General features: G+C 48.8%; 4 protein-coding genes across 4 annotated transcripts; 2 read left to right on the top strand and 2 right to left on the bottom strand.

Annotated features, from left to right (window-relative positions):
- Positions 1-18: 18 nt before the first annotated feature.
- ASPBRDRAFT_136811 (uncharacterized protein) lies at positions 19-1209 on the bottom strand (the record flags this gene model as incomplete). Its single annotated transcript, XM_067618833.1, has 1 exon — positions 19-1209. One exon carries the CDS (start codon positions 1207-1209, stop codon positions 19-21), a length of 1191 nt encoding a protein of 396 aa, XP_067474122.1.
- Positions 1210-2786: 1577 nt separating this feature from the next.
- Positions 2787-5085, top strand: ASPBRDRAFT_34625 (E3 ubiquitin-protein ligase RNF216; the record flags this gene model as incomplete). Its single annotated transcript, XM_067623259.1, has 3 exons — positions 2787-3514; positions 3568-3824; positions 3884-5085. 3 exons carry the CDS (start codon positions 2787-2789, stop codon positions 5083-5085), a joined length of 2187 nt encoding a protein of 728 aa, XP_067474121.1.
- A 2549-nt stretch (positions 5086-7634) lies between these two features.
- ASPBRDRAFT_136871 (putative mitotic spindle checkpoint protein (Mad2B)) lies at positions 7635-8468 on the bottom strand (the record flags this gene model as incomplete). Its single annotated transcript, XM_067618842.1, has 1 exon — positions 7635-8468. The coding sequence occupies one exon, from the start codon at positions 8466-8468 to the stop codon at positions 7635-7637; it is 834 nt and encodes a 277-aa protein (XP_067474120.1).
- Positions 8469-9611: 1143 nt separating this feature from the next.
- On the top strand, positions 9612-10355 carry ASPBRDRAFT_354968 (uncharacterized protein). Its single transcript, XM_067623356.1, has one exon. The coding sequence runs from the start codon at positions 9905-9907 to the stop codon at positions 10307-10309; it is 405 nt and encodes a 134-aa protein (XP_067474119.1). The 5' UTR covers positions 9612-9904; the 3' UTR covers positions 10310-10355.
- Positions 10356-13291: the final 2936 nt, after the last annotated feature.

Genomic DNA, 13291 nt, shown 5'->3' with positions numbered 1-13291 from the left:
GGTGGAAACAGGCCTTCCTCAGCACCAGGCGTATTTCTCGTTCAAGTGCCATTCCACGTTTGCACCCAAGCCGTGCTCGGCACCAGTCCATCTCAGGCACGCGATGCTGCTCTTTTCCCGGTGAACTATCTTGGCCTGAGGGTCCAGCGAAGCAACTGCCTTTTTCAACAACGGCGTCGGGTTCCAGAACTCAACTGTTGCCATGTTCCACCTGTGCGCTTCGAGTTGAGCACGTCGCAAGACCGCCGCCATGGCTTTGATGATTTTTTCGCCCTGTTCTGGTGAGGTTGGCTCGTCGTACACCCACCGGAGGATGTATAGGGTATTTTCCTCGGGCGTTTCACCAAAGTTTCTGTTCCAGGCACAGTACACCCCCGCGCTGTCTTCTCCGGCACCCTTTGCGCGAGGCAATTCCCGGTCGGGATGCATTCTCTCGGCATAGAATTCTTCTCTTGCCCAGTGCCATTCAAAGTGCTCAAAGTTCGGCGCAATCGCAATCCTGGGTACTGACGACTTTTGGGAGGCTGCCCTCAACAGTTCACGCTCCTTTTGCAGAACCTCCTCACTGCAGATGGTGTCGTGGACGTCCTCCGGTGCCAAAATCCTTGTCTTGGGGAAGTTGGCCTGAGCATTGGCAGAGGCATAAATTTCCTCGGAAATTGGCGACAAGGCAAAATGACATGATGTGAATGGCTGCCAACCAAATTGGGCATAGAAGTCCTTTCCGATATCAGAGAAGAGAATGGTGAAAAGGCAACATTTTCGGGTCTCTGCCTCCATCTTCCAGGTCTCGATCTTCTTGGTCAGCTCCTGCATCATCCTCTTGGCGTATCCCTTGCCCCTGAAGTCAGGCCGGCAATAGACACTCCCAATGCCATGTGTTGAGACATCCTCAACAGTACCGTCATGTGCCAATATGGCTTTCTTCTTGTATGTTTCGCAAGAACTCAGGATCGTTCTATGCTCTTCCGGCTCTTTGCGATCCACCAAGATCCAACAGGTCAAACCATCCTTAGTCAGCCGTTGCTGATAGAGATGGTTCTCTCGCATGATATAGGACTCAAGGTCCAGACGACCCTGCCATGCTTTGCTGTTCAGGCGAATGGACTCAATCCGCTCCCGGGGGGTGGCAGGGACCAGCACCAGTTCAGGAGAATCCCCTTGAGGGAGCTCCTTACCGTTGAAGTAGGAGTTGTCAGCAGCGATCATGATGTCTACTGGGTAGAACAGAGGGGATCTTTCTTGCTGTCTGATGGTGGAACTTAGGATATAATAAGGTGAACGAGATTCGGGTGAATGAGAAGCGATGAAAGGACTACAAGACGCGTTCTGAGAAAGCAAGTGTTTGGGGCAAAAGAGCAACTCCGAAGATGTTCGACCGGAGTCCGCGCAAGACCGCAAGGGGGGTACGGAATATAACAGATGAACCGATAAGGATTAGAGACTAGACGTGCCCGGGATGACTTACTGGTCGTGCAGGCAGCTGGTTCTATTCGTCCTGACAGCCGACGGCAAGCGGCGACAAGCGCAGCGGTAAAAGAAGCTGAAGGATGGACTTGCCTGGATTGGGTTGCGTCTCATGCCCCGTGACGTCGAACGGCGCATGATGACCACACACGCCCTTAGGGCATAGGGCTCGCCGGATTGGGGGATTGGTCTGGGGTTCGGGGACTACCGGGGATTGTTTGATGCCGTGAAGTATACTGAAAGGAACTACGCATTTATGTGAATCGAGTTGTCTTGGAGTCATCAATCCGTGCGAACTTGAAATTAATTCTTTATTCTGCATGCCCCGTGATGGGGCCATTGTTTGACCTTGACCTTTTCCTATTCATAGGCAATTGACACATAGTTAAGACAATCCCATACTGGGAAGGCGGTCGGGAAATGCCGGTACCTGTCACGTGGGGCAGCTGTCAGAGCCGGCGGGGGTTCGTTCTTTGGATCCCCCCAACCATCGCACTCGAGGAATCCCCGTTCAGCTTCTCGCAATTGCTGCTGCTCCGTCTGGACGGCGGCTGGATTTCTTGTTTCTCCGTCTAGCGTCACGAGTTGAGACGCCTCCTCCATTCACTTGCCTGATCGGTGTCTCAGACTACGGCTCACAACGGGACTACCCCCGTTGTAGATAGGATTTTCCCCGGCTTTGTTGACGGAACTCCGCCCCACTGTGTGTGTGTCTCAACCTTGGGCCTGTTGATACTATTCCCCGTTGGGAGACCTCGTATACGGATGATCAACCGCTAAACAATATCTTTCTATTCACCAACTTCCTATGCAAAATTAGCGATCTGGTGGCAGGATAGAACCTTGCAAACACGCAGAGGTTGTGGGCTGGTTTCCGCAGCCTTGCGTGGGTGGTGGCTTCGGATGAGCCTGATCCTCACTTGTGTAGGTTCACTGACAGCCTTTGTGTATCATCCATTCATGCTTGTCGGGTGTACACAAAACAACAAGCTAAGCTCGCCTTGGCTGTACGCTTATTGCTCTACAAACAGCCGCATGTCTTTCAGACTGATTTACGATAGATAGCCTCATCACCTTACTTTCACTGCCCCAAGCGATTTACGGCCGTTGCCGTCATTTCTCACTTAACCTTTCCAAACAACGCTTCGTTCATCACCTTCACCACCACTTCCTCTCCACGCACAGCTGATTAGCGACCATAAACTTCTCTTTAGTTTGTTTAAAAATCCTGATCCTTTCTTTCACCTGGACTTTCCTTTCAGAAACCTCTCAAACGTAGGAATACATCGCTTTTTCTTTCGCTCAAAGCAACAAAAACAATGGAGGGGCCCAATTTCACCAATCCCATGTATCCTGCGCTTCCTTTAAGATTGGGATATATGAACCATGCAAATGCAGACCTTACTCTCGATGACAGCCCTGCGCTGATTTGGGATTTATACGGCCACGGTTACTATCCGTTGCCTGACTTCGACCAACCCATGAAGAGACAAAGGCAGAGTAGTCGCGACCGCAGTCGCGACAGCAGTCGCAGCAGCAAGCGCAGCAGCAATCGAAGCAGCAATCATGAATCCATAGTCAGCATCCCGGACAGTGATAGTGATGGCAGCAGTCGTCTTGAGTCGGGGATCGAGTCAGGGACCGACTCATGGCCCTCCTCGACCCCATCGACCAGAAAAACGCGCTCATTATCGGGCCATGCCAGCACATCGACCTCTTCACGCTCTACTACGCATTCTGAAGCAGTGTACATCGACCTCACTCTAGAGGATGAGCTACTGTGGCAGATTACAGATATCTTTCCGGGAATCAGTCACCGGCATGTGGAAGAGCTAATCGAGCGTCATAAACGGCCCCAGGCGAACCAGCCTGCGCCTCCTATGAATGCCTTGAAGGAAAGTGTTATTGAAGATATCTTGCAGCATCCTAATTATCCCAGGCAGGAGAAGGCCAAAAAGCGTAAGATTGAGGAGACGGAGGAGGAAGCTACGATACGGTATCTACGAAATATCCCTCAACGAGGTAGCCATGCGTACCTCCAGCTAGCGTGAGTGTACTGCCTATCATGATGACATTTCAAATGCTGACCTTCGACTATAGAACGGGGTTGCTAGCCCAAGAATTTGAGTGGATGCCCCTGAGGCATATCCGGGATGTTATGACCAACAAAAAGGAACTCTTTGCCGCGTACCTCACTCTGCATTCTCAGAAGAATGGAGAGACGGGACAGTACACAAAGCTTAAGAACAAAAGACTATCGGCTGCAACGATTTTGCCGAAAGTGAATGACGTATCGATTGCTGAGAATCTCGCTCGCGAACTAGATGCCGCCAAGAAGAAAGCTGAAAAGGAAGACGGTGAGTAGTCTCTCTCTGGAAACAAGGAACCTAGGCTGATCAGCTAATCACCCGCAAAGATGTCTTACGCAAGAAAAAGGAAGGGCAAGAGGCTGAAATCAAGAACGAAGAAGAACACAGCCGAGCTGGAAACCTCATCGAATGCCAGTGCTGCTACCTCGATGTTCCGGCGAACCGATCGCTTCCTTGTGAGGGGGAAAGTGTTCATCTCTTCTGCTTTACATGCATTCGAAAGTCTGCAGAGACCCAGGTTGGGCTCATGAAATACCAAGTCCACTGTGTTGATACTAGTGGTTGTCAGGCAAAGTTTTCTCGCGCGCGGCTACAAGAAGCCCTTGGGGAGAGTTTGATGGAAAAGCTCGACAACCTTCAGCAGCAGGATGAAATCCAGCAAGCTGGGTTGGAGGGCCTTGAAGCTTGTCCATTCTGTGAATTCAAAGCCATCTGTCCGCCCGTGGAAGAGGACCGCGTGTTCACATGCAAAAACCCCGACTGCGAAGTGGTCAGTTGCCGTCTCTGCCGACAGGAAAGCCATATCCCCCGCACCTGCGCAGAAGCCAAAAAGGAGAAGGGCATTCCCGAACGCCACTTAGTTGAAGAGGCAATGAGCGAGGCTCTTATCCGCCCTTGCCCCAAATGCAAGGTGAAGATCATCAAGGAGTCGGGCTGCAACAAAATGATATGCTCCAAGTGCCAAACTGCCATGTGTTACGTTTGCAAGAAAGATATCACCCGAGAGGGGTACGATCATTTTCAGCGTTTTGGGACCCAATGCACTACCCACGTCGAACCGAATGTACACCAAGAGATCGATAAAGCTCACAAAGACACCATCGATACTATATTGGCACAGAACCCCGATTTAACTGAGGAGGAGCTGCGAGTTCAAGACGAAACAGCAGGAAAGTCGGCCACGAATATGCCGCGCGTCATTCAAGGTCATCATCACAACAATAATGGATTCATAAACCATTATGGGCCACTGGCTGGTAACCAACCCCTAGATGGGTATGGCAGGCCAGTGATGGCGCTAGGAGGAGCCAATGTCCCGGCTCCTGTTGGTCAATTCGGTGCACCCATAGGCATGGAAAATGAATTTTGGGGTGGACAAGTCTGGCGCCCGGCCCGGGCAGAACAACCTAGGAACCCAGCAGATGCTCCTAGATATCCAGGAAATGTGAACGAGCGTGTGAACAATCAAGTGAACCCTCGTCAAAATCAGCCAAAAAGGGCCGATACTCGGCCCCCATGGCGATACTAGCGCCTCTACCACACACTATCAACATGAATCCATCGACCAGGACCATTACGTTGATCGACGACCTTGGTATCAATTTACCTTCTACGTCTAGCCTTTGCATCCCGTTTTGCTTCAGATTTGGTGAAATAGTTCACCCCAGATCGACATCTGTCGAGGCTGCAGCTCCCATCTTGGTATACCGACTCCCTTCCCTGTTCCGAACACACTTTCTGCTTGCTACCATCACATCATTTCCAGCGTCTAACTCGTCCTCGTATATCTTGGCTCCCGGATAGCTCTCGGTAATAACATCAATCAGCTATTTAGCGTTGCGCAGAAATGTTCTCTCATGCCAGACACTCCCAACCGCGATCAATACTCCCTGCTTCAACCGAGCATAAAGACAAGACAGACAAGCAGTGCCCCGTTATTGGTATAAAGCTTTCTTGGAAATTGGGTTGCATCGCGGACTCCCAGGAATGATTTACTAAAGCGAGTTCCTTAACATCATTCATCATCACCATCACATTTCCCTCATTAGCCCTTTTCCTTTCTCCCAGTTTCCTACTCTTATCCATCATCCTGCTTTAATCCCCTAACTTGTCCATCTCTATCATCTCTTTCTCACAGTTCCTCTCGGTTCAGGTAATCTAGAATGGCTATTTTTATATCTTTCGGCTCGATTTAATAAATCAATAACTTGGTTATCATCACTCATCTCTTTTCTCACTGTTGAAAGTAGTCGTTGAATAGAGCTCAGCTATTGCACTATTACAATACCTCCACGGATCCTGTAATTCGATTCAAGGATATAGATCAGATCCTGACACATCAGAGATCTGATGTATAGTACAAGAAGACCACGGGGTAGACTGAGATGGGAATTGTCACAAGTGATGTGATGATTGATCACGTGATCCGACAAATGAAGTACACTCTGACTCTTCTCAGAAGAATAGATCAGACATAGAATTACAGCTACGAGAAGGCACAAACCGATAGATGGCATGACTATGAGCACGCGCTGAACGGAAGATCCAGAACAAGATTGCGCGATGAAACGGGGAAGGAAGCAAAGATGATATCAGCAGTATTATAGAGATGAGATAGAAAGGGAACTTCCTACCTATCTGCCTACCGAGTGCCGGCCTAGTCTACTACTCATCACTATCTCATATCCATAACATCACATCTTATCAGTCATGACGACGCAAGATAATACGGCACCAAGAAAAAGCAACGTATGCGGCGATAAGATGAAAAATGAGTCCAACAGCCAGACAGAACAAGCGCTGACAACGCGTAAAAGGAAGCCATGTTTGATAAGACCAAGAGAACCAGACAAGACTTTCACAGGATAGGCAGCATAGCACATGACCGACACGCATATATGCCACATTATACAGGTGAAAGAATATAACTCACATGATACGTTAGGAACCCAATCTTCTTTCTCCTTCTCTTTTTTTTTTTTCTAGTTTTTGAGTTTCCTTCCATACAGACGGGTTATCTGCGTTCTTTTTCCATAGCCAATAGATCAGACAACCTCATGGACAAGCACAACCAATTGTATTAGACACCCAGTTTCTCGAATAACAGCTGCGTGTGTTTTGTCGATTTCCGTAATTCGGCTTTGATCTTTCTTCCATGTGAGGCGATATGGAATCGCAGTGATTCTGCTGTGAACGCCTGTATCCCATTATCAGCTGATTTCAAGACTTTATGCAGCCAAATGGTGTCAAGACCGCTTCCACTGGATCACATTTTCCATCATGGACACGGCAGTCCAAGCGAGGCCGAGGAAGAACATGGGCAAACACACACGCCGAGAGAAACAAGGATATGCCAAAAGAAATGCAATGGGGACAAAATTAACGATTACGGACAGGACTTGAGACACACTCCCCGAGCGGCGGGGACCATGCTGGCAACTTTTTGGCAGCTAGTTGCTAGATATTTGAATTTGCTAGGATCATGTAGTTGGAGAGAGCTCAACAAAGGAGACGAGCGGAATACAATAGGAAATGGTATGAAAATGAGAACACTCCGAGGAAATGGTGGGGAGAATGCTTTGGGGGAAAAAAAAAGACAAAATAGAGATGTCCCCAGAGATGAGAGAATTTGGGGGTAAAAAAAAAGAAAAGGAAAGAGAAAAGGGAAAAAAGGGCAATGAGAAAAGAAGAAAAAAAGAAAAGAAGAGAGATATAAGTAGTAATAGAGAAGAGAAAAAGAAGGGGAAAAGGAACGTGACAGAATGACGACAGGCAGAAATGGACGGAAAGAAATTGCGAGCAAAAAGACAAGGAAAGATATGAACCAGATCTATGTAATGCCATGCGAGTCCCAGAAATCGTCCGCTCCCCATTTTATATATTTGCGCCGCTCACTCGGACGACAGTGCCTAATTTCCTCATCCATCATGTATGTTCGATCATTGGTCACGCTAAAACAAGAATGAGATAAAATGGAGATATGAGATAAGGAGCAGAAAATGGTTTCACTGAAATCAAAAAAGGTAATGGTGAACTAGACAAACACGGCAGCAAGCTATAAGATGGAGATTTCAAAGCTCATGGTGGATGTTCAGAGTCCACCGGTTCATTAAACTTCTGCCGTGCCTCTTCCACCCATAGTTCCAGTCGAAGCTCTCCAGCTTCTACACGTCGTACCGGGACCGTCTTGGCGCGTCCATTCGATACCTTGGGAGGCGGCTGTTGCGGCTCGCCGTTTTTCAATTTGGAAACGGAGTAAGGGGCGGTGCACGATCGGAGGTGGACCTTGTCCGGTTCGGCCACAATCCATGTTTGTTCTTCGGTTGTGGTCCCCGCCGGGGGTAAAGCGTCTTCCCGCACCTCAATGCAGACGGTGAAACTGAATTCATCGTCCCGAGGCAAAGGGGTCAGGCGCGCACAGGCTGAAGCCAGTCGTGCTAGACAAGCCCGGAATTGCGCTTCCAGGTCGACTGATGTGGGGGCGGAAGGCCGGTCGGTTACGGGAACACCCGCTTTGGTTGGTTCCTCCCTTCTGTCTTCGAAGGTGGTATTGACTTCGCCCGCCGGAACACGGGGGAAGCCCGATAAATCAAAGGCATATCGTTCGAGAGGTTGATTCGTACGGAGGGAGGAGATGATAATGCTGACAGCGGTTATTGTGCCTTTCAAGATCTCCGTTCCGACCGCAATTGACGCGTCATTGATGTAATCACACACCTTGGGGTGACGGGATTGTCGGACGGGATAGTTGTACGCCCGGACGGGGAGAAACGTGGCTCGTGGATAGACCGACCGAAGAAACAGGATCTGGTGTATTGATACGGTGAGGAAATTGGTGAAGGATGCGGCCAACGCAGACTGATTGTTGGGCATCGATCTAGGTGCGGTGACCGGGGCGGAAAAAGTTGTCATGGTGGTAGTAACGGAGTTGACGGTGGTACTCTCACTGGCAATCGGCATTGCCGTCGTAGGCTCTGGTATCGTCGTTTCCACGGGAAAGATGGTCTTGACGGGATCTCGGAGATTCTGAGTGCTGTTCCACCCTGAGGCTAATCATCGCTCTGCCTTTTTCCAGACGAGTCAACAACAATATTCGATTCCACTCATGGAGAGGTTGTTATGAGTCTCTCTCTCTCTTCCACTGGAAGATATTCCTTTGCGACAACGGGAGGGGAGGGATAGAAAGGCGAAGAGGGGAAAGAGTGGGGTGGTAGTCAAGATGAGAGGGAGGGAGGGAGGAGGGAGGAGGGGGTGGTTGGTGGATGTGCGAGGTCAAAATAGGGAGAGGGGAAGGGAATGGAAATGAACAGGAGTTCGAAGAACCGGTAGCAAAACCGGGCAGTCAGGACGATGAAGAGTAACAGAATCAAGGACAAGATGGGAAGACAAAGCGAAAACGAGGAAAAGGAGATAATATGGCAGGAGATAAGAACAGAGTTCTTGTGTAAAAGGGGAGAGAAAAACAAAATTGAGGGCGGGGGGTGTGGGTAGAGAAAAGCACCTAAAGTAAGATAGGGCGTGGTGGTGGGAAGTAGCGGAGATGGGGGAGTGGGAAGTGGTGGTGGTGGTAGTAGTAAGAAGGTCGTTTAAGGGAACGAGTGTGAGGGAAGGGACAGAAGAGGGAAGAGGGAGGGAACGAGGGAAAGACGGCGAAACAGAGAGACAGACAGAAGAGGGGAGGGGTGAGGGAGTGAGTGACTTGAGTGGATTGGGGTTCGAAAAGTAAGGAAAGAACTTCGGAATTAAAACATACGTTGGGTGGACGAGACGAAACAAGCAGACCTCAGAGCATGGATGGAGGCGTTGAGATCGTGACAACCGGCGTGAACGAGATCTGGGATAGGATTAAGGAGAGAAGAGTCCTGACTTGACGATAACGACAGCGACGACGATGTTGCTGCTTTCTGCTTGCTGATGGAAATTTCCTTTTTTTTTTCCCTTTTTTCTTCCCTGGTTGGAGTTCCCGTTTTAGTATTTTCCTCTTTGGCTCTCCCCTCTCCCTCGGAAGTTTTTGTTCCTGGATAAAAAAAAACTTTTTTTTAATAAGAGAGAAAAAAAGATATTACTTGGCTAAGGAAAAGAAAAAAAAAAAGAAGTAAAAAAAAATATGTCTTTTTTTTTAATTCCTTGCTCTCTGCGTCTAGGGAGAGGAGGGACGGCAGACGATAGGAAACCAACCCTTTTGAGGGGGGCGGCGTGGGAAGGGAGAGGTGGGCTGCTGGCTTGAGCTGGTTGTGATTGGGAAAAGGCCGTGTCGACCAGGGAAGCCCACTCAGGTCCCAGGACTAAAGTAGAGAGGGAGATTTCGCAAAGAGAGCGAGCAGAAGGCGCAGGCAAAGCACAGAAATATGAAAATGAGAAAGAGAGAGAGGGAAAGAGAGAGGAAGAGAGAGAGAGAGAGCAGAGCGAGAGAGTCGCGGGCAGGCAGTCCTTCGGAGGGGAAGGCTTGTCGGGCGACGAGTCGTCCAAGTAAAAGGCGCCCAAGTCACGGTTCCCAGCCTGTCACGTGGTTGCGTCATGGGTGTGGATGCCATGCAGCAATCATCATGGTGGTCGTCCTGGGAGAAAAGGCAACGCACGTACGGAGTCTCTTCCTCGCCCGATGTATGCCTATTGTTCTACGTCTTGTTTCCACCCTCCCCAAGGCTGCCTGCTTACCATCTAGTCTACAACTGACTAGTCTACAACTCATACATTCTTCCTCCTCCGAAGTCTGCCTGTTGTTGTTCATCCTAGTTCTCGGTGGGGGTTGATGCTAGCCGAGGGGATCAAGTGACGCAAAGGGGTACCTCAGGCGCAGCTTGGGGGCGAAACAGAGGATGTAGGTAGAATGGCAAAGAATTTGGTCATGATGCACTACGACTACACACTTCCCGAGACAGGTAAGATGCCCACATCGTGCAAGCACTGTATAGCTTAATGCAAAACTCATGGGAGACATACTGTTGGCAAAGGAAAAAGCAAAGGAAAACGAAAAAGATTATCGCTGGGCAAAGTATGACAGTATGTATGACGGTATGTAAGTAAACATCTGCGTCGTATTGGTATTGTCCACGCCAGTACAGGACGACGATGACCAGACTCATGACTCCAGTTCACTGAGCCGATCATCATGAAATCAAACTTGAATCGACACGTAGGTGACCGGGGTAGAAGACAGGAGCAGCATCAATCATAATTAGTCAGGATTTCCGAGAGATTAAAAGGGACGAAAGTTAAAACAGCTAGTCGTCCCAGAAATCTTACTCCCACAGAGCCGGAACAACCACTCTGTTTTCCCCCATTTGTAGCCCAAGTCTTCCAAGTACCAAGGTTCCATCAATCAATCAAATCTGGCTTGCCCCGGGGTACAAATTAGGTCAATCAGTTTTACATAGTTGACTAGTCAGCTAGTATAGTTCGGTGTAATTATCAGCTATATTAACTATGACAAATGACAGTCTAATTTATCTACTCCCTATGCAGTTGTTGCATGTATTGCTACTGAGGTTGTTGCTCCCCGCCGAACAGTATACCTTCAGAGGTACTCCGCAGATTGAATACATACATAGGGCGGGCGTCTTACGGCCGTGGCATCGTCACCGTCGGAATGTCTTGGTCTTGAGGATAAGTTGAAGAATGCTTAGTGCGCGCGATACGAGAGCTACCTTGAGCTTACCCCTCCTGCTGCGGAATCCGGGTCTTATGCATGGCCCTGAAGGTCACCCAGTTCGCAATATTACCCGATCCCTGATTATTATTAGAATCTCGACACAAATTGCTCTAACTAGCACACGCGATCGCCTTCTAGGTTGTTCCTCGTTGATCCATCAATAATACAATACCCGAGGCTACTTTGGACGGTATGGTATCCGATCTTTCCTGAGTAATTGTGTAAGAGTATGTATGGACACAACGTACTCCATACAACGTGCGTATGTACTTTTCTTCTTTGGGCGTTTTCCGCCCCTCAGCTGGCGTTAGATAATCAGAGTTGCCGGTTTATCCTCATCAACCCCACTATGATCGACTCACAACTCCCCCCTTCTAACTATTCCTTCTGTCATCCTTTTCAGAAGTGCATCGAGTCCCCATCTACGCCACTTACCTAGCTACCCCGGTGATCACTACCCAAAACTTTGGCTGCACCGCTGTACGGAACACAGTCGATATTACATAGTACATAAAACATACATCTGGCCACTAGAGGACATATGGAGCCTGGGGAGAAATGGGCAACAAATACGCGGCTGGAGCAAAAGTACAGTGCAGGAACCCAGGAGAATGAAAATCTATTGCTTCTCTACATCATCCCACAATCCATGAGTGGTCCCCCAGAATGGATTTACAACGATCCAAGGGATTTTCTTTCCTCCTTCTATGATTGGATTGCAGCCAGATCTTCTCCACAGAAAACTTCGACCTAGGCAGATCAGCAACTGAGACAAGAATGCCGCCTCTGATTCAGTCCTGGCTCCTTCACATAATTAACTAACTCTTGCTGCTTCTTGGGCCAAGATGCTCGCACTTTTGGACTTCACTGTCATCATTCCCTCTCCCTAGCATTCGTTTACAACCTCAAGTGACATGTAGTGGGCGTGGCAACGGAACAAATTGCTAATAACGTGCGAGCCAGATCTACCCACAGTCTTGACCACTAAGATCCCGATTCCTTGCCATTGATCGCTCATGACTTCAGTGGACACAGCACCTACTTTTCCTCTTCCTTAATTGGGCGGCTGCTCGGGCAGACTTTTGTACTGGCTGCGTCTTTCTTCTTGGAAGTTTTAGGATAACGTAGGCGCCAGCAAAACATCCGCCATTGCACGTACTTTGTTCAACCAAATCGCCGGTCTCGGAGGTTATCCAACATCTATCGTTCTGAGACTAGGGGGGGGGGGGGGGGGCTGTCAGACTATTGAATGTGGCTGCTTGGGGATGTCTAAATCTTTGTTCTGGTTATCTGCGTAGGCGCATAACAAACTTCAGTCAAACAGTATTGCGAAACTTTGGTTCCTCTTGTGTCCTGTAAGGGAGGCGGTATTATCATTACCGGTTTCCCTGAGGTTCAGCTTCAGGCTACTTAGTCTATGAAAAGTACAGAGACGTTGAGAGGTGATGCTCAGACGTTGCTTGTAGGCTTTAGTCTATTTAATCTCCGATGATCAGTGACGTGAGTCGGGAAAACAGGACGCGGGCAAACTTGGAGAATACTTCTGATATGGAGGACTCTCACATATTTTGCAGTTCAAGAGTTACTCCCTTCTTCCATTGCTGCCAGCCAGAAGAGGAAGAATTGCTAGAGCTTGGCCGCTATTGTCTTGGAACATGCCGTCTACGATAAGCAAGAATGGCTGAGATCAATACGATGTTCATAAGAGGCATTTCGAAAGCAGTACAGCACATTGTAACCATAGCTGGGCAAGGATGAGGAAGGACTTATGGTCAACTTGACAGCAAGCGCTAATGATTCTCTATAGTTAGTTGTTGTCTCAGTTGCTCACGTATCTCGGCGGGACAAACCAAATCAAACCAAACCAAACCAAATTGGAAAGAATTGGGGGGAAATTCTACCCCTCACCGCCTCCCTTTTCCCGCTCGTTCTTCTGCCCCTCCACGACGCGACATTTCGCGATTGATATTGACTTGAGCAATCTATCTGGATTCTCGTGTTCGTGATAGTGTGGCTTGACGGAGTCTTTCTGTTGTGATTTGAAACACCAGAATTCCAAAGATCGGGTTTAAATCCACTTCCA

Source organism: Aspergillus brasiliensis, assembly GCF_001889945.1.
Source record: "Aspergillus brasiliensis CBS 101740 unplaced genomic scaffold ASPBRscaffold_18, whole genome shotgun sequence".
Classification (NCBI taxonomy): domain Eukaryota; kingdom Fungi; phylum Ascomycota; class Eurotiomycetes; order Eurotiales; family Aspergillaceae; genus Aspergillus; species Aspergillus brasiliensis.
Note: the sequence above shows the minus strand (reverse complement) of the source record. Positions and strands in the feature narration are given on the sequence as shown.

What these genes read in the sequence shown, in the direction of transcription:
- ASPBRDRAFT_354968 (XM_067623356.1), top strand. Translation starts at nt 9,905, where the DNA reads ATGAAAATGAGAAAGAGAGAGAGGGAAAGAGAGAGGAAGAGAGAGAGA.